Genomic DNA, 20,202 nt, shown 5'->3' with positions numbered 1-20,202 from the left:
TACAGCACACTATATTATATTATTAGCCACAATTTTCATGTTCACGAGTCAATGTTGCTTGCAGAAAGTCAAATGGGAATGCTTGATTGTTCAGTGTGTGTCTCATAAAAACACTCTATAACAGCTCTATTTACGCCACCCTGCTCCTGGAGTGATAACCCTTAATAGATGCTCTCGATTGAGCGAGCATGTCACCACGTCAGGTGATTGGCCTGCGTCAGTGGCAACCAGTGGAAATCTGCACTCAACCGCAAAAATACAAACCAACTGTACCCCAATTATGGCCAATTGAAGCCAAACCCCAGGCGTTGACGTTTAACTGGATTCAGCTCTGACATAGCGAGGCTGATCTGTTTGATCCTCACTGTTACACCCAGCAGCGTTCAACTCACCCACCCGGTTCACCTCTGTGACCTCGGATCCCAGGGCGATGATGATAAGTTCCTCCTCTGTTCTTGATAAATTGCTCAGTGGGCCGTTCCTGGACACAAAGAAGCGTGGACCACAAAAAAACACATCCTCCTCTTCACCAGATATGCTTGCATGTGGACTTAATTTGTTTTTCTTGATGCCACAGGGATATTCTGCAGAGTAAATCCATATTTGTATTCCTGTCTAGTGGAAATGCTTGCCAACCTAACACAGATAGATTCAGTGCTCCAAAAAACACCAATGTGGTCAGGTCTGTGTAGATCAGCCTTCCCCAGTATCTCTTAAAATCATTCATCCATTCGTAATATCCACTGAAACCTCTTCTCGGAGTGAGGTCAGCTGGTGCTCTGTTGTCACGATTACCCTATCATTACCGTCTCCCATCCTCTCCCAGTGAGTCCACTCTACCCATCAGCGCCCTGTGATGGAAGGACAATCATCATGTCTGCGTGCTTGTCAGGACATATGTTTGAATTGAACTTTGTGACAATGTGGAACAACCCAGAGGGGTTGCAACCAGTCACAGGATGCTGGGATTTTGCGACTAAGCTGGACCTTTTTGTGTGTGTTTACACATTGACATGCAACACAATAAATGATTCATGATGCCATTAGGTTCTCTGAAACAGTTTGGGAGAAAAAGCCACGTCTCAGCAAAATTACAGATCAGGATAAAACTTGATCAGCAAAGGGCATTTCTGTTTTCATAATAATTCAGCATCCATCCATCCATCTTCTACCTTTTCTGCTTTTTCCGCTTTTCTGCTTTTCTGTTTCTGGGTCGTGGGGAGTGCTGCAGCCAATCCCAGCTAACGTTCCAGAGGAGGTCGGGGTACACCCTGGACAGGTCGCCAGTCCATCGCAGGGCCAACACACGGAGATACACAGAGACCAACAACCACTCACACCTACAGAAGATTTAGAGTCACCAGTGAACCCAAACATGGTGGGAGGAAACCCACACAGGCACGGGGAGAACATGCAAACCCCACACAGACCGGGAACCAAACTCGCGACCTTCTTATTGTTGGGCAACAGCGCTAACCACTATGCTGTCGTGCTGCCTAATTCAGCATCAAACAATTTAAAATAATTATTCTAATTTTATGCAATCATTTATGCTAGCTTTTACCTCAGAGCATTTCCTGCCCTGCCATTATTTCTGGATACTTGCTCTTGTTTCTTTCAAGCTGTCATTTTTGCCATGATAGATGGGAAGGGAGGTCAAACAATAAGTATCTATGATTAAGCCCCAGAGTCACGCCTGAATGAACAGAGGTCGCCCTTTGACCTCGACCACTGACACCCAGTGTGTGTCTGTGTGTGTGTGTGTGTGACAGAGGGAAAGAAAGACAGAGGACGACGCATCAAATAAAGGAGAGTGAGACAGATTGTTGTTACCAGGAGTCTGTTCCCAAGAAAGACCAAATGTCACACTGTCTCTGTGTGTGTGAGCAGCTCGACCACCACCGCTCTGACTGCTTCCATGAAGGTTTCTGTAACCAGGGAAATGCTTTCACCACATTAGTGCTCCTCTCCCTTGTGTCTCCCCTGTGTCTCGATGGTCGTCTTGATTACCTCTCTGGTCATCCTTGTTACCTAAGCTTTCAGTTACAGAACTGAAAGCATGTGATCGATTGGAGGAGAGATGAATGTTGTTTTATTTGCAATGAGACACAGGAAGTAAATTTCTGCTTGCTCTTAGATTAAGAAAAAGATGTGAGTGATTAAAGATACGAATTTGGCTTTGAATTTGAAGAAAGAAACTTCCCAGGTCCATGGGAGGACATTGGGACAAGGTTTAAAGGAGCTAAAGTCCCTCATTCCTCCAGCTTCACTGGCAGTTTGTCAAACAGTGTTGTTAAGATATGTTGTGTGTCTCCTCTATTAATCTTTTTGTGTGTGTGCACCTGTGTGCCGTACTCATATTTGGCAGAGGAAGGAGTAGTTCATGTACCACCCCAGTCAACAGAGTTCAAATAAACTTGGTCAAATTTGTTGAACAGCATGTAAACAAAGATGGCTGGGCATTAATACTATTTATTTCACATATAATTCAATTACAGATTCATCTATGGATTTATTTTTTGTATCTTGTGAAGTCTGTTGAGTTTTGCAGTCTAAAACTGCAGTTTGTTAGTCAGTAGACAATTTTTCAGATATCGCCATGTAGCTATACAAATACAGAGAGATGAGAAATCAAAGAGCAGTAAAAACAGCAGCACACAGACCTTCTCCCTTCATTGGATCTTTCTAGAGTTCCTTTTTAAACGTGCACCTTACAAAGGGATGTTAGGGACTTAAATTAGTGTATTTGAAATGTGTGATGAAACCAGAACACTGTTTAAGTTATATCAAACTATATCAAACTAAGTTATATCATATTAAATGGTGTTGATACTGGAGTCACTGGCAGCTGTGGACATGACCTGACCCAACTTTGCTGTTGCGCTTGTGTACAGTGACTGCTGCTTGACTCACGGCTATTTGAACATTTCATTTCGAATTTAATTTGCAAATTTCCCCAATGGGGATCAATAAGTATTATTATCTATGCTTATCTAATTTTTCTGGATTTAAAATTCTGAGGTTTGCAGTAAGACCTTTTTAAAATTTTCATAAAAAGTGAGTCGAAAGCAGTTCTCTAACCTCTCTCTAACCCTAACCCTTAAATCGGTAAATACACCAACACTAAGGGGCTGTGGGAGAGGCAGATATGAGAGAGATGGCGGCACCAATGCAGCCACATCTATCTCTCTCCCTCTTACTTCTTATCTGCCTTAATGCTTTATTTTTTTCACTTTAAGCCTCTGGCCAAATTCGTGTTGCGGCCTATTTGCCTAATATAAAAGCCCTAAAAGTTCATAACCACCAAATTGAATTATCTTTGATTCATTAAGAGAAATAATGGTTTCTCTGTCGTTTTAGAAGACAGTGTTTTCATACTCGGTAAGTAAGGTTTGTGATGATGTAAGATAACAATTTAGATATTACTATTCAGTATTCCTTCATCCAGCCAGTTAAACACTAAGAGGAAGAGGAGAGGTGGGAAGGGGTTACTAATGAAATGACAAAGAAAAGGAAAAGCAGTGCCAGAAGAAACCTGTCTTATCCAAAGGGTTCATCTGTGGCCGGCTGCGGTGGCGCTCCGTCTCTTGTAATGAACTTGATCCCAGAGATCTCCTGATCAAATCATCTCCAGCCAGTAGCGCTCCAATTTTAAAGACCAGCCAAGAGCGAAGGACACAGCTGCTACAACTGACATCCCTTTCACCAAGGCAGGCAGCTCGCAAAATTTCATTTGCGGAGAATTAAGACAAAACCCCTTTTGTTCTCGCTCCCGCTGGGGCCAGTGAGTTTCTACACTTCTGAACAATGGCTTCGAGAAGCAGCTGAGAAATGGGATAAAACGGACTGGAGTTTGAATTGAACACACACACAAACGTACAGACACGTGCACCCACACACTCTGAAGAGCATGGTCTGTTTATTCAGTTGGGAATCCACAACAAACAAAGACACGACTCCTAATAAGATACGTTCAACCAAGGATGAGCTTAGTGGGAAAACTACAAGAAACACACACACACACACACACACACACACACACACACGTTAAGATGTGTGCTAAGATCCCTTGGCAGTATATGACTTCTGCTGGAATGTGACAACACCCAATCTTCGTTTAAGCCACATTTACACGACGTGTGTGTGCCTCTTGGCTGAGGTTGTTTAGATGGCTGTTAGATGCCCTCGTCTCAGGTCTGCTTGGCTTGGTCCAGAAGCACCTGCACTCCGCTGCAGCGTGTCATGCCAGTGACAGGCATATTCTTCATTTGCAGTATGAGTCCTGTCTGCTGTGTATTCCATGCTGTGCCTCGTCTCTACTTCAATCCTTTCCTGTTCCTAACCAACACGCACACACACACACACACACACACACACACACACCAGACCACTGAGGTGAAGGCAGAAGGTAATGGTTTCCATTTTTCCTTAATGCCAGTGGGTCAGGGAGCAATGGCAGGGCAGAGCTTCATTACAGCAGCCCAGCAGGGCCCCATGTTTCCTGTAGGGATTCATTATGTTGCTGCTCCCCTACCTCCCCCCAGCCCAGCTGCATTCTACACTCTTCATGAAAGCTTCTATATATTGGCTAATGATCCACATGGTTTGTAGCTTCACTGTTGTGATATTGCAACATCTTTCTTTTCGGCTATATTTATGGATACTTACTGTTGGTCACCTTATATTGGCACAATGCACACTGTTGACTCCAGAGCTAATATCTGCTTGTTCTTTTGCTTTTCAAAATGGCCACAATTGAGTTGCCCAGCAGGCATGATGACGCAAATGAAAGGTGTCTCTACTACTGTTCTATGATGGTTCTTGTACATTCACTCATCTTATACCGCTTCATCCGTTTCTGGGTCATGGGGGGTGTTGAAGCCAATCCCAGCTCACATTCGGCTAGGGAGGGGTTCACCCTGGACAAGTCACCAGTCCATCACAGGGCCAACACACAGACAGACAGACAGAGACCAACAACCACTCACAGTCAGACCTTCGGACAATTTAGAGTCACCAGTTAACCCAAACATGGTGTCTTTGGACGGTGGGAGGGCAACAGCACTAACCACTATGCCGCTGTACTGCCCCTTAGATGGTTCTGGATAATTTTATTAGCTTTTACAAAAAAATCACATAAAATCAGAAGCGAAGATTGTCAATATTTCAGATTTTTAACTAATTAATTTCTCAAAATAAAATGGAATATTTATTTTTTGCTTTAAATACATCATCAGTCTCTCAGTTACTGAGGAAGCTGCAGAGCATCACTCACACACATTAACTCACACTCACACCAGGACATTCATTATGGGACATGTTATTTTCAGATGTTGTGTGTGCAATGCAAGGAGGCACAAAGGGGAACATTTGCAACACGTGAATACAGGCACACACACACACAGGGAGAAAGAGACTGATAAATGGGAGCTGATATATAGTTGGTGTGCTCAGGTGCAGTGCTCCTGAACTTCTTTTATCTTCAGCAGCCTTGTACACACTGATTCACGTGCTCTTACACTTCCTCATAAGCCACAACAGCAAAGGTGATACTTGTGTCTGTGGATGCAAAAATTAATTTGCACAACAAAGGTGAATTCTTGTGTAAGGGACTCACGTAAGATTCACAGCTGTCTAAGTGCAGAATGAGCTGCATAACCCCAAAACCAAGGAAATCCATTCAATATCAATTCTGCAATTTGAAAAATGTGCGGCATTCAATTGGAAAATAAGTACCCTGTTCCCAGCCCATCTCATGAATTCATGTATTTTGTGCTTTTCATTATACCTGTGGCGGTCTGCAGGAGGTTATCAGCTCTACAGTATGTTTCCTTAAATGGCTGGTGTAGTTACTGTTTATGTATGAATGTAAATTTATTCAACAAGATTGACTACGTCCTTTCTATTGTTGTAATGCATGTGCTTAGCAGGGGCGAGTTTATACTCTTCTGAATGCAGTGTTAGACTCCAGCATGGTTTTGGAATTGGGGCCACATTTTTAAAATGCTCTAAGAATTAAAATAAAAGGCTAGTGTTTGGATCCATTTCCTGTTTAATAATACAATAATAGGAAATTGTATCATCTAGGACCTGCTGGTAACTTCAAATATCCTTCGGCCATGGACGGCAGATGTCCTGGACGGTACTCTAATCACTGTTCTCCACCTTAACCTGCTAGTGTTGCAGTGCTGTTCACCATAATGACAGCTGGGCTACATTTTCACGGCATATGTGAGTGAATGTATATGTGCATAAGTGAGGGTCCCTGTTGATACATTTATGCAAACCTGTTTTCCAGAAAATAACCTTGTGAGAACAAATGAAGTTGAATTAGTTCCTCTTTAGGTACCCGTCATCTGCTTCCTGAACATGACATGAAATTAAAGATGATATCACTTTCACATTCAGTGCATTATACTCTGTTCTACTGACTCTGTGGGACACAGATGCAGCACAACGCACTTACCCGTGTCACTGGGTTGTTTTGACTTTCACGGCTTACTTTCCTTGTTGGACCTAAGGCAGCTACTCAACCCAGGAGACATCTAGCTTCAGGGCTTCGCCTCAGGGCCAAAGGCTGTCAACACAATCATAGGGTTAATGTGAGACACACCGCTGTGTATACACACACATATACACACATATACACAAGCATCACCTTTAGCACCAGTCCAGAGGCAGCAGAGGGACAGATCTTCAAATAAGCTATTGTTTGTTCATTGACTCTCTCCTTACACTGCATGAGTCACAGCAAAAGCAGGTTTTTGTAGTTGATTGATGTGTTCAATTTCATCTCCACTTTCTTTTGTGTATTAATATTATTTATTTTCCTGTTCAAGCATAAGAGGTACTTTGTCTCTCATGCTAATTCAGTCTGCGATGTGGGGTAGATGGATTGAGCAGCAGATTAGCTTTAGTTAGGTTGTAGTCTGACACAACCCCATGTGTGCTGTGCGTTATCTCATAAGGGAGAAGGAGGCCAAGGAAAAGAAATTTGTCTGAGGTGTAAATTAATTTGCAACATTAAAAAATAGACGGTGATGTGGAATGGAAAGTAATTAAAATGATAGATTGGATACACTATGTGAGGTTCATGTGTCAATGCTACAGGGCTCCCTGGATGGAGGTTCACAGTGATAAGCATGAGTTCAGATGGCTCAGCATGCTCTGGGAGCTGAGAGACGTGCACTCAGAGCAGTCTCTGTCTGCAGGCTGGAACCGACTGAATAATCTTGTGTGAATAGCTTCTCCGCCTTATTTCATTCTTTTGCTTCTTCCTTTTGCTTTTGTTTGCTGCTCTTTTTGTCAACCAGTGATTGGCATACATCCTCCTCCTCCTCATCATCCTGAAAATTTAGCAGTTATAATTCGCTCCTTCCTGAGGAAAATTCACTGACCTCTCTGTCATCTGTTTTCCAGTGAGGTCAGTCAATGCTGTAAGTAAAGCATTTCATTTGTGATTTGGAAGGAGATCATTTGAGATTTTGTGAACTTTGAAGAATCCCCTCACATATGTGTGTACAATAAATAATTGCTTACTTTATCTTAGATTAAAAACTTGGGATAGGGGGAAACAGCCAAGGCAGATTCTTAAACATTAGTGAGCCCAGATGTGCTTCTTATTCATTTATTTATTTATTTATTTATTTATTTATTTTTGGTTTGTTTGTTTGATTCTTGTTTTGCCTCTGAACAGAGCAGTAACAATCTTCTCACATAAATCTCAGCACAAAAAGTAAAAAATTAGCCAAATGATTAAATGATTCCTTTAATTTGCTCTCTAATTTATGTCCCGTCTGCATTTGTTGTATTAACATGTCCTTATGTTTTACGCCGTGTTGTCTTATCTAAAACGCAGTGCCTGATTTGTTCTCATCTGTGTCTGAGTCAGTTGTTGCTGCAGAGCCTCCAGTTAAAACTTCACTTAATCACTTAATCATCAATCTCTAAAATGCAAAGCATTTTTGCAAGTTATTAAACACATTAAGGAACATGGAACTATAGGAAACATTCAGCCGATGGGTCCTCTGTATGAGCCTAGGTCAGTCTGAACGAATCAGTGAAAAACAGACCTATTACTGAGCTCTGATTAACTGGTCCACAGACAGACCTGCTCACTCTAAAGATAGCAGAAGCTATTTTATTGTTCTGCTAATCTCCCCCAACTGCCTTGTATTTTATTTCCCCAGTTCCTTTTATTTGCGCTCTTGTTCTAGCTCTCAAGGTCAACAGGTTTTTGGCTCCACTGACAGTAGTGAAGCTTTTCTACTGAAGCAAGTCTCACGTGATCCCAACCAACTTTTGATTACATTCTCACCACTCTTGTTTGTCTCACCTCTTTGTTGGGGCGACAAAGAAGTCAACCTACACCCACCTAAAAGATCCTAACTATCTCTATTGAAAAGTAGTTTATATTTTAAATTGAGAATATACCATCTTTGCACATTAGCCGGGTGGTTACCAGCCTACTGCTTACCTACCCCACCAAGGTAAACATGCAAACTACACATAGTGGGGCCCCAGGCCTCGGATTCAAACCCAGAACCTTTTCTTGTACCAACCCCAGCTGGAAATTGATTCATCATCTCTCTATTCTTTTCTGCCTTTTGTTCAGAAAATAAAATAAAAAAAAAATCACATTAGCAATGCGCTTCACTTAACCTTTGAAAACTTATTTCTTCATGTCGCCATTGTCTTTTCCCACTGTGCCCTTTTCTCTGTCTTAATCATACAGAGAAACATTTATTAGAGAGGCCTGTTTTAGCTGCTGCCGTGAACGTGATCACCTTCAGCCAAATGTTTCAAGAAATGAAGGTAGTCGGAGGAACATCATTAGCATAATTTCCCAGAGGCGCCCTGAGCTTAATTATCAACATGGCTGTGTGCAGACTAGAGCACAGCTCATCACATTAGGATGGAGTCCCTGCTGCTTATGCCCATGCTCCGCCAGGTCCCAGCTGACTACCAGGAGATTCAATGCTGGCACAGCTCAACTCCCAAAAACTCTGAAACTTTCATCTTGCCCCTCAACAATTCCTCACCTTGAGATCGAGATGGACAAAACTAAAGGCATGTACCAGTGAAGACGGGTGGGCCATCTATTTTTGGTCCGTTCACAGCGTATGTGAAAGAGTGAAAGAGCAGGCTATTATCTGTGGTTTTTCCAGGGATGCTCACATATTCCTTTACCAAACCCGTTATCTGTGATTTCCCCTTAATGCGCCGTCACATTCATTTAGACATCCCCTGCTGCCTTTTCCATGATGCCCGTCTGTAGGTTGTGGTAAGAGCGTTTGCTCGCTGTGTGGGAGAGAAACAGAAATGACTCAGCCCCATCTTGTCTCTAGATGGAGCTGAAAATGGAAATATGTCTTATATACAGGCAGTGAAGAAGCAGTCTGCACTTTTTATGCTTTTATTATGGAAGAGACACACATGCACAATACATTTCCACCAAACACCGCAGTAATTCAATTATGCACTTAAGACCATATAATTTTAACTGGTGCATATGTAGGTCTATATACATAATTATGCTGTTTATATACAATATTGCAGAGTGGATTTGGGTAACAGTCAATGTTAACTGCCCCAGGCTGTTGCTGTAAATAAGCAACTCATTTAAATTAGTTTGCATGATTCACATCTGGCTTATTATCACCTGCATGGGACCAGACGGAGACCAGCTCACCTGCTCTGTTCCTGGAAAAATGCTTGCTTATGAAAACCGGAGGGAAGATGATGAAGAATATGGCAGAGGAAGACACCATACAATCAGTAGTTCTGATGTATAGCTTTGGGCATGTTTCTGTAACTAAGCAATACTTCTCTGTGTTTTTTCAGCATATGCCTCCTGTCACTGCATTTCATCAATGACAAACATGGCCAGCAACTCAAACAAACTGTGTGCTGTGCTGACAAATCAAGATTTATTAGATGCATTTTTTGTGTTATTCTGTACACGTCTTTTTACCTGGATGAAGTTGGCCATTAGCCTCAGCAGAGAAGAAAATTATTATTATTATTATTATTATTATTATTATTTATTTTTTTTATTTCCTCCCACTGGTTGGTGTTTAGATGTCATTGCTATGCGAGGTAATGTGACATCAAACAGGTTTGCGGTTATGTAAGGCCACAGTGTGCTCTTTCATGTGTCTTTGAAGTAAATAGTAGCACCAGATAATGTCCCTCTCAGGATGAGAGCCAGATAAGAAGTTTCCTTGAGAGTACATAGCGGGAGCTGGAGCCACAGAGGACACGAGAAACACCCAATGGTCTGATGTGGTGCTGCACTCCTCCTTTTAATGTTTTTATATTTCACGTCTGACTGCTCTCATCCTGGTGAAGCTGGTGGTCCCTACCTAACAAGCTTGTAGGTCAGAGAAGATAAGCAGGGCATTAGTCTATTCTAATATATTCTAGCTCCCGCTTGCTGGCTGCAAGCCCCCAGTGTGTATAGTACAACCTGCCCAGTCTTATTTATCCATGTTATTGTATTTTTCTTTCTGGATTCTCATTATTAAACAATTCAGATGTTCTTGTTCTCTGAAAAAGAGCTCATAAAGTTAACATATAAGCGAACTAACCTGCAGGTAGATTGTAAATCTTGGCGAGATCTTTAGTGAACTTGAGCAAAAGTTCAACATTAGCAAATTGCTAGGACTCTCTTTCAGTGAAGGCAAACTGTTGACCATAGTTTACTGTGTGATGAAGAGAGTGCCATGGTGAAATCAGTTTATTAAATAGTATTTAATATCTTTCTGTTTGGTGTAAGTATTTTCTTGAGGGACCAAAAAGAAAAACTTGAATTCCCTTTCCATTGCTAACAGAGTTATGAGAGTCAACACAGGGCGCCCAAGGAGATTGAGCCGAAGCAGAAGTCTTGGTATCATAATGAAACGGCCTTGAAGCCTCACAGTATAGAATTTTTTATTAGTAATATCTTGGGAAGAATAAAATTGAAGAATACGACATAAGATACATGGTTTATGAATGGCTGGGACTACACTATATTGGATTTCTGACATTTTTTGACAAGCAGATTTCAGACTTACCAGACTTCTGCAGCTGTACTCAGGCATTTACACTAGAAATATGACACGAGTAATCCCGTGATTTGTGTGTTTTGAGGCTTGTGTCAGTGATTTCTATGCAAGAGGTCTCTGATGAAATTGATTCGGTGTCACGCTTGGGCGGCAGGTTATCACACACCTTCCTGCCCCACAAACCCCTTCAATCTCTCGCTCTCATTGTCAGAATGTGAACCTGTTTCTGTGGGAGCAGCTCTCCATTTCTGGCTGCACCACAGTGAGAGAGATTCATGGTTGATTTAGTTGGTAAAAGCTGGGTTGAATATTTGTATGGTATTATTATGCTTTCTCCTGTTTTATTTAATTTAGCTTCTATTCTCTACTAGCCTTGTCATGAATGCATGCGCAAACACACACACACACACACACACAAAGACAGAAAAAAGAGAGAAGCAAATCTATCTGCAACCCATTAGCACACATAAAGACCTCTGCAGCCTTGAGGCTACCTGTGAAAACTCTGATTTGTTTCTCCAAATGAATATTTTCCTTCCTCTGTCTGAGAACTCTTCAAAGCTGCTAAAGTGTGCATTCAGCTCAGGCAAGTTCCCAGTCACAAGCACACTGTGAAATCCAGGGGCTTTATTTCATGAGACACATTAAGGTTATTAAATAACACAATTCTGAATGAAAAATGAATTGACAAAAGTCAATATAATATATCAGCTTGTGGCGAGAGCTCCCTTTGTCCCTTTTGTTTCCATTGGTTTGAAATATGTCAACATATAGATGATAACAACAAAAAAAATTGTCATGTTTGTCCATGTCCTCAGCTACGTTCATCTGATTAGGGATGCCCCTTCACTTGTATTCTCTGTGGAGAAAGCTCTGGCTTTTTGTGGCCGGTTGGCTCTTTGTGTGGACACGCTTTTAAACCTTTGTAACTGCCTTTGGTGAGGAATGTGGAACTCTCTTCCGGGTTCGGTTTTTGTTGATCTTATCAACAATAGACCGAAATAGTCTCTTCATTTCAGGTGGTGTCAGTATCAAGTTACGTACACAGGTGCATTGCTCTGTTGGTTGCAAGGGTAACAAACACTTTCAGTATCCCTGTGTGGCGGCTTGGTGTCATGTCAGTTTCTTTCATCACACCATCCATTCCTCACAGGAGACGAAACACAGAGCAGCATGAAACCCTGCTGAAATTAAACTGGGCCTGCCTGCTGTGGAAACGACGATCCTGTTTCATCTGTTTCATGCAGTGTGCAGCGCATGCACAGTAGTCAGTCATCATGAAAAGACAAGTCCACTGATTTATATTTTTGTCCCCCATCCATCCATCCATTCATTCATTATCTATACTGCTTATCTGTCTGAGCCAATCCCAGCTGACATTGGGTGCGGGTGGAGTTCACCCTGGACCGGCTGCCAGTCTATTAGAGGGCACATATGGAGACAACCAACCATTTCCACTCACATCTGCAGGCAATACAAAGTCACCAGTACCCTGTATGTGTATGACTTTGGACTGTGGTAGGAGGCTGGCTACTCTTTTTTTACTGACACCTGCATTACCCATAGAGCAACTTGACTGCTGACACCTTGTTGAGAGATTCAGGTAGGTTAGGAGTGGTTACTTGAGCTCCTAGTCTCAAGCAGGACATCTGGGGAATTTTTTTTTTTTTTTTTTCATTTTCAAACTTATGGTCTTCAGGAACAAACCACACTGACTCTCGTGACATCACCAAGCAACTTCATCAGAGTCCTTCCGTTCACGCAAACATGCCCAACAGTTTTATTTCTTGGCTCCCGCTGGATGTGCAAAACCAGTGATTTCTTTAAGACATGTAACTTATGATTTTAGTTTTTGCTTCATAGCTCTCAGATTTGAAGGATAAAATCGATCCATTAGGGATCATTCTCTGATGGAAGGTGGATTTTAAGTTTTTTCAACAGTTCATGTCTAAGAAAGACTTCAGCTTGAGCTACAGTTTATCTGATCCAGACAACTGGCCTGGATACCCTCCTGCTCTGAGCTCACCCTGCTTACCTGACACGCTACTGTTTGAATGAGCTTCCCATATTGATTATTTGGGGTTTTGCTGTATTGTTCATTGTTCATGGTTTACTCATTCTAGGTTTGTGCCCAAGTTTATGTCATCATTTTACCATAGGAGTTGAAGTGGCTGGGGACTGTGGGAACACGCCTGCATCTTTGTGTTTCTTCCACAAAAGCCAACAGATAGTTTGATAAAGAAGGTCATTAAAGTGCCATTCGGTAGTGAGCTTGGAGGCACTGGGCCACTAAAAGAGTTGGGAGGGCTGGGTAGAGGTTTGGGATATGTGAGTTCAGGATGCAAACCCTCAGTTAACTCTGTAAAGACGCTACAGCTGGCTTGACAAACGGCACTCTAGTGATAACTCTCCTCGACTTACTCATACAGCTCTGTTTGTGCTTCTCTCACATCATTCTGTCTTTCTTCACCAAGCAGTCGTTCCCCAAGCCCTCGGTGTGCAACAAAAACACAAAAGTGAAAGCTTGCCACCTCCTTTTCCTTGTTCTACAGTGCAAACCTACACTACTCACACAAACTCATTTACTCATACAGCTGTTGCACTGAAGCTCTCATGTGAGCACTGTTTCTCAGTGCTACGAAGCTGCTGAGCTTGAAAGTAGAAAAACCATCTCCTTCAATCGATGCAGCATAATGACAAGTTCAAGCTTTCCCAGTGACCCCAGCTCTCCGACGCTAAAACAACTATGACACCTGGCATTGCAATGGAAATCCAGGCAGCACTCAGAATAAATAAGAGCAGCATTGATAGCCTATAGCACAGTCGATAACTGCTTGGCAGCGCAGGCTGGGAGACTCGACTCAATTTGTAGAAGTGAGCTGCTCCCTTGCTGCATCGCTGCTTAGGATGCCACATGATTGCAGAGTGAGCTTCCAAAAGCACTGCTGTTTTGAACTGAGGAGCGCAAATGGTTTTAAAGAGACATGAATCATCTTGTCTTGGAACATTTTGTCAATTACAGGTCATCAGTTTTCATTTTTTATTGAACTTATGAAACTGACAAGGTCATCGCAATTTTTCTAAAACAACGTATCATACTTTTTGGTGCAAGAGGACATACCTTAGTGATGATGAAGTATCTCAAGGTGTCTCAGTCTGTTCTTCCATGCAAAACCTCTACTGCCACCAAGTGGCTCTCAGTAGGCACATGAAAACAGTATACCTCTAACAATGAAAAACAAACACAAATAAAAAAAGAACTGATTTTCTCAGTCACATCTAACATTAAGCTTTCCAACTGGTTGTACACATTCCTGCATTTAATTAGTTTTTTTTTTTTATATTTCCAATTAAAACTCTTAATAGCAAAGCTTGAGGATTATTCTGAACGAGTTTTCAGTGCTGTGATCACCACAGGAAATCCAATCATCCTCTGAAAAAAGACATGTAAAACTGGATTGATGATAACAAAACAAAACTGATAAACATACCAGTTTAAATCTTTTAGGAAGAGTTTGATATATTTTCCTGCAAATACTAGAGTGAATATGCTTGTGATTTTAGCTGTGGCAGTGGCTTTTTTTTTTTAGATGATGGTTTGCATAAAATCCTTCCTCTCAAATGAATGCACTTTACACAATCTAATCCATTTTGTCTGGTGTCTTTTCTGCAGTGTTCATCATGGCTGCCGGACTGCTGGTCTACCCCTTTGGCCTAAACTCCTCACTCGTCAGGTCCTTCTGTGGGGACTCTGACATCTACTATGCTGGCGAGTGTCAGATTGGCTGGGGCTACATGCTGGCTATTGTAGGAGTTATGCTCACTGTGTTTTTGCCCTTTTTTGCCAAATATGCACCGAAGGAGCAGCTGTCCCCCACCCCTTTGCCAACGCTGTTATAGTGCATCGAGATGAAGTCTTTGGGGTTTTTTTTTCTCTCTCTTCTGACCTGGGCTCGATGTCATGGAGAGACACCAACATCCCATTTTAGAAGTGATGCTATTTGGGAAGCTAAGCACTCAATGACAAAGACTGTCTTCCTATATCATTATGTAATTGATTCAAATTCAGTTCATTTAGACTGAATGTCTTATGTTAAATAAACTGTGGTTATAAATTTATCCTCAGATTGACTGCGGCTTTTCCACAGTTTGATTTATCTGTTTTCTTTGTCAGCTGAGTTGTAACCCCATTTCACACAATTTAAGAACATTTCACAAACATAATGAGTACTTGCTTAAGATGTTTTTTCTTCCTTCCCTTTTTCGTGGAAACAAGTCAAGATTCATTATGCAACATTCCAAAACAGACTGGAAGATGTTTTTTCTGCATTAAGACATTGGGAGCATGAGATTGTGTGGCAGTTCTGACTCAACCGGTCTACTAATGTTTCAGTAAGAGTTTGTGAAGAACATTTGACTCTGTGATAGAGAGAGTCTTATGGCATTTGGACTGTACATGTGATTTGGATTTAACAGAACTGATATTTTAGGTTTGAAAGTAACATAATAATGGAAAAAGAACTCTTGACACTTTAAGGGAGTTTTGTTGTTTGGACGTTTTCTGCCTCTAAGTGTTGTGATCAGTGGACCAGTGAGGAAGACATTTTCACCTTCAACGGCAGTACTTTCACTAACTGTCACAAAGAAGAGGAAAATGAAAAGTGCATCAAGCCTGCCCAGAGGATAAATGGAAATCTTTTCTCATAGCAATGAGGTTAATCATAATATGTAGTGGTTTCAGAGCAATGTTGTCAAAAAAGGTTTTATGTTGGGATACTATACCCTTTTGTTAACCTTTTCCCTTGAATTGTTTGTGCATTGTAACTCCTACGTTAAACGAGTGATTTTGTTTCTGTCTGCAACACACAATACTAAACACTCTAATTCAGGAAAAAATGATTGCAAAAGGCAGGAAGATGCAGGAATTTTGGCATAAAAATGCATGATGGGCTTTGTTAATGGTAGAACAATTGATCTAGATTTTAAATGTGATCTGACCGACTTGTGCCTTTTAACATAACCAAGACAAGTGTTTAAAACAATTATCAGGTTGTCATCTTTTTCTGCTGAAACTGTGGCTCCTATTGTGTTCAGTGATTAATTGTTTGACTTATTTTTATTTTTTTCATTCTCCCTACATTTTATCCACTTAGTGGTAAACAGTTTCTCATGCACTCAGTGCTGTATGAGCTGATTAACTTGGTCTGGAGGGGGGAAAAAAGGAAGTCTTCTAATCTCTTGATGACAGAGAGAATGGACATGAGGAAAAATAGGAAAGCAACGCACTTGTGTTCAATTATGCCCTGAGATATTTTTGACAATTATATAGCTAAGTTAAATCACTTGATTCGCTATATTAAAAGGTTATGACGTGCAGCTAACAGATTAATTCCTGGAATCCTTGTCTTATGTGGTCCAGACTTTGAGTGGTAGAAGAAGTACAAACTGAATTTTGCCCTGGGATACCTGTGCTAAACTGACACATTACTCACAAGATGTATAAAACATGACTTAAAAAAATTAGCTCCTCAAATAAGCAAAATGTTTTGTGTGTTTTTGTCAAACCACTTCTACTTTTTAACGTTGGCACCATTCCTGTCATGTTCCCTGGACAAAATGTTTACTTCTCCACCTACTGTCCCTGTACACTGCCAATTTCATCAAGATGGACTCCCTTTTATAGTGGGTGTTTGTGTGTATTAGTGTTTAAAATGGGTTTGTGTCTCCTGATGGATTAAATTTTAAATATTCCCAAAATTTGGGTTCCCATAACAACATATCCTGAGATGTAGAAAATTGCTATCATTTTGTTGCCACATTTTAAAGAAGGTCAGGAGAGAAATGTTGGTATTGTATTGACCTCATACTGTGCTTGACTGTGAGAATGACTGGTGTAACTGCACTGGACTTGTTTCCCTATTTGTTGAACCATTGTGTGTAAAGTTTCAACACTGGTAAAGCTGTTTTGGTAGAATAGATTATTGTTTTTTCCATTGTGATGTTTGATTGTAAATAAACTAACTGTACCTGATATCACATGTTTTTCTTAACTGCCCCGTTTTTCAAAGATATATTTTGAGATATTACCTCATCGTGTTTGCTTTACTTGACCTAACCTCTAAACAATGTCTGCTGTTCTGTGAATTTTCTTTGTAATAAAACATATTTCAGAACTTCCAAAAAGAGAAGATTTACTTTCCATAAACTGTTTGGTTGTGAGAAACAACTCTTTATCTAACAGTTTCATAAATAAGTACAACAACACCAGAATATGCCAGTCAATTGAAGGCCAAGCTAACAATGAAATTGCCCCTTACAGGTAAAAAAACTAAATAACATCTCATACATGCTACCAGTAGTACTTGGACTGATAAGAAAAAATTGCATATGCACAGTCCATGTACAAGTATATGGAAGTTATTTTGTAATGCTGAAGATGTTTACTAATATTCAGACTTCACTTAGTGATTTGGTTAACGCTCTCATTTCTGCATCGCACACTTTGACAGCTTCATGACAATTCCTCAGCTCAGAGGGCAGGCCAGGCCTGACAGACACACACATGAGGACATCCCTGCTGGGGTCATAATTACCCACACAGCGATGAACTTGACCACGGATGAGACGGGGCAGTTCCTTCTCCTGTTGGTCAAGAATCAGAAAAGAGGGATTAAAAGAAAATATTGCAACCTTTTGCATTTTCTAATAGGTTTACTTGTAATCCACCATATTTTATAAAGCGCCACAATTTCATCTGATGGTCACTAAGGAGAGTCAGGACCAGTTTATATGAGTAAAATTTGCTCTTCTAAACTCAGAAAACATTAATTGAAATGTAAAAAGATGCATTTCCCTCACATTTTCGTAAAAGACACACTGCACAGCCTTCTTCCCATCCCTCAAGAGGAAGGTCTTGGCACCATGGTGACCCAGAGTAACTGCAGAGTCTAAAGTTGCTAAAGAAAGAATAGAGCCCTTTGGGTTGATGATGTTTCAAAATTCAGTAAAGCGTAAATGATTAAAACGGCAGCAACTTTGTATCAACTGACCAAATATCTCAAATAAGTATGGGACTTTGTCTTTAAACTGGCTCCAATGTCTCATGCCATCAATAACTGCAGTCAGGATCCTCAGTGAGGTCTCACGAACTGGTTTCATTGAAAATGTTTCCTGCTGAGCACAATCATGTTACACTGATCACTAAAAATATCATGAGCCATTATTAGCAAAGTTTAAAATCTCTATATTTAAGTAATTCTATATTTTATACTATTAGTTCAACCTGACTTTGAGATGGTTGTTCAGTGTGGGGTTGATCTGAACTCCTTTTTCCCACAAAGGCGGACCTCTGTGGAAAATAGTTGTTGCTAAATTTCCAGGACTTGTTTTGAGGCTGCACTGCACGAGGAGAGGGTATACTGGTAGGTGGGACAGGAGAAGGCAGGGGTCTTGACTGCTGAGAATACTGTGTGGGGTTGGGTGGTCTGAAAGATAACTGCTGACCCATGTGAGACAACCCAGTATGGGGTGTTGGCTTTGTTTGTGCACTCTCACTGCTAGAAGGAGCTTGATATCTGTTTTGTCTGGGATCCTGCTGTCTGACTGGGTAACTGGGCTGCCCCATCTTCGAGCTGAAATTAAAACAAAACATCCTGATTTCACATATTGGAATCTAGAGTAAAAACCTCACCAGTCACTCTGTCTTTCTAAACTTTGTTTAGAAAAACTGTTTTTCAGGTGTTTGGTTAGTTACATACTGGATATATTCAAATAGCTGTGGGTATCACCTTTTGGATTAGTTATTACTGCATTAAATATGGTCCAGTACAAACAGGTTCACATACCTGACTGCTGGTCTTCAATTCAATAAAAGCTACCTTGAATTTCCAACGTTGTATGGATGCGGCATAGGTGCATAAGCTCTCTTTGTCGAGACAGGTCCAGGAGTAAGTCTGCTGCTTTCATACTGCTGGGGCTGGGGAGATTGTGGGACACCCTCTCTGTGACACTGGTAGCTTTGTAAAGTACCAGAAGAAGACAGGTCTGATGCCTTGTAAGATCCACAAGTACCTGAAGAAAAAATTTGCAATAGGTATTGCATGGTGTTGTTGAGGAACACGTGTTATTTTGAATGCACTGCCACCTAGGGCCTAAAATACAAAAGAAAGTGTGGCTCAGAGCGTCACCTGTTTTGCCTAGAGATGGGGGCTCACTAGTGTATTCACTGTGGGAGAAGAATTCATTCACAGAAGGAGTCGATGTCAGAGGAACTCTGTTTCTTTTTTTCTGGTTAAAGAGCGGCACAGGGAGACAGCCTGGTGGAGACAGAGGAGTTAAGTGCCTCATATAACATATAACATACACCACCCCAGCTAAATAGATACACCAATGAATCTATTTTTTTAGAGCCCGGTATGAAGACGTGAAAACATCTTTTTACCAACCTGCTGTTGTTCTTGCTGGATGGGTTTCCTGTCTCCTCATTGTGGCTGTATCAGCTGCAGAGAGATGACGAAGACTAAATAATTAATTAAATAAAGAAATAAACAAACAAACGTTGGCTGATATAGGCTCCAGCAGCTCCGCGACCCGGAAAAGGAAAGCGACAGAAGCTGGATGGATAAACAAACAAAGAAATCAAGTAATAAAAAGATTCCCGGTGCTCTGGTTTGTGTAGATCACTCACTTGGTTCCGAAAAGGTTGTGGAGTTGTAGAGACTGACAGTTGGAACAGTTGATACTTATATTTATTTGTATGCACATTCAATTTGATGACAGGTCAAAATTAACTAGCTAGCTTCGCTAGCCAAAAGGCTAACGCTCCAGACAAGCTACAAAGACGCTAAACTGACACTACAGCTGTAACATACAGTTAATAACGGTGATTTACCTGATACAAAACCGGTCCTGCTCACGTTGAACACACTGTGTTGGTTACCAACGTTTTGGTGTCAAAGAAGGTTCATTAGAAAGATTATTAGCAGCTTGGAAAGCGACCGGCGCCAAAAATAACGGTTGCTGCCTTCAAGTTCCAAGACTAAAATCGGACATGCTAAACACGGCTTGAGACGCAGATGTTCTTGAAGTACAATAAAAACACAATATTGCGTGCTTTTGCGGTAGAGTCGGGGAAAAGGATTGTAAGTGATGCTAT

The 20,202-nt window shown here is 41.1% G+C and overlaps 2 protein-coding genes across 2 annotated transcripts in view; one reads left to right on the top strand and one right to left on the bottom strand.

Annotated features, from left to right (window-relative positions):
• The window catches only part of lhfpl7 (LHFPL tetraspan subfamily member 7), an 87,990-nt gene extending 73,042 nt beyond the window's left edge, over positions 1-14,948 (top strand). Inside the window, exon 3 of the mRNA XM_029520042.1 lies at positions 14,722-14,948. Within this exon, the coding sequence (XP_029375902.1) occupies positions 14,722-14,948 (227 nt within the window). The remainder of the gene's footprint in view (positions 1-14,721) is intronic.
• A 2,550-nt stretch (positions 14,949-17,498) lies between these two features.
• spata22 (spermatogenesis associated 22) lies at positions 17,499-19,532 on the bottom strand. Its single transcript, XM_029519848.1, has 7 exons — positions 19,493-19,532; positions 19,235-19,363; positions 18,926-19,118; positions 18,331-18,466; positions 18,098-18,221; positions 17,907-18,004; positions 17,499-17,690 (listed from the first exon to the last, which is right to left on the bottom strand). The coding sequence occupies exons 1-7, from the start codon at positions 19,530-19,532 to the stop codon at positions 17,499-17,501; spliced, it is 912 nt and encodes a 303-aa protein (XP_029375708.1).
• Positions 19,533-20,202: the final 670 nt, after the last annotated feature.

Source organism: Echeneis naucrates, chromosome 14, assembly GCF_900963305.1.
Source record: "Echeneis naucrates chromosome 14, fEcheNa1.1, whole genome shotgun sequence".
Taxonomy (NCBI): domain Eukaryota; kingdom Metazoa; phylum Chordata; class Actinopteri; order Carangiformes; family Echeneidae; genus Echeneis; species Echeneis naucrates.
Note: the sequence above shows the minus strand (reverse complement) of the source record. Positions and strands in the feature narration are given on the sequence as shown.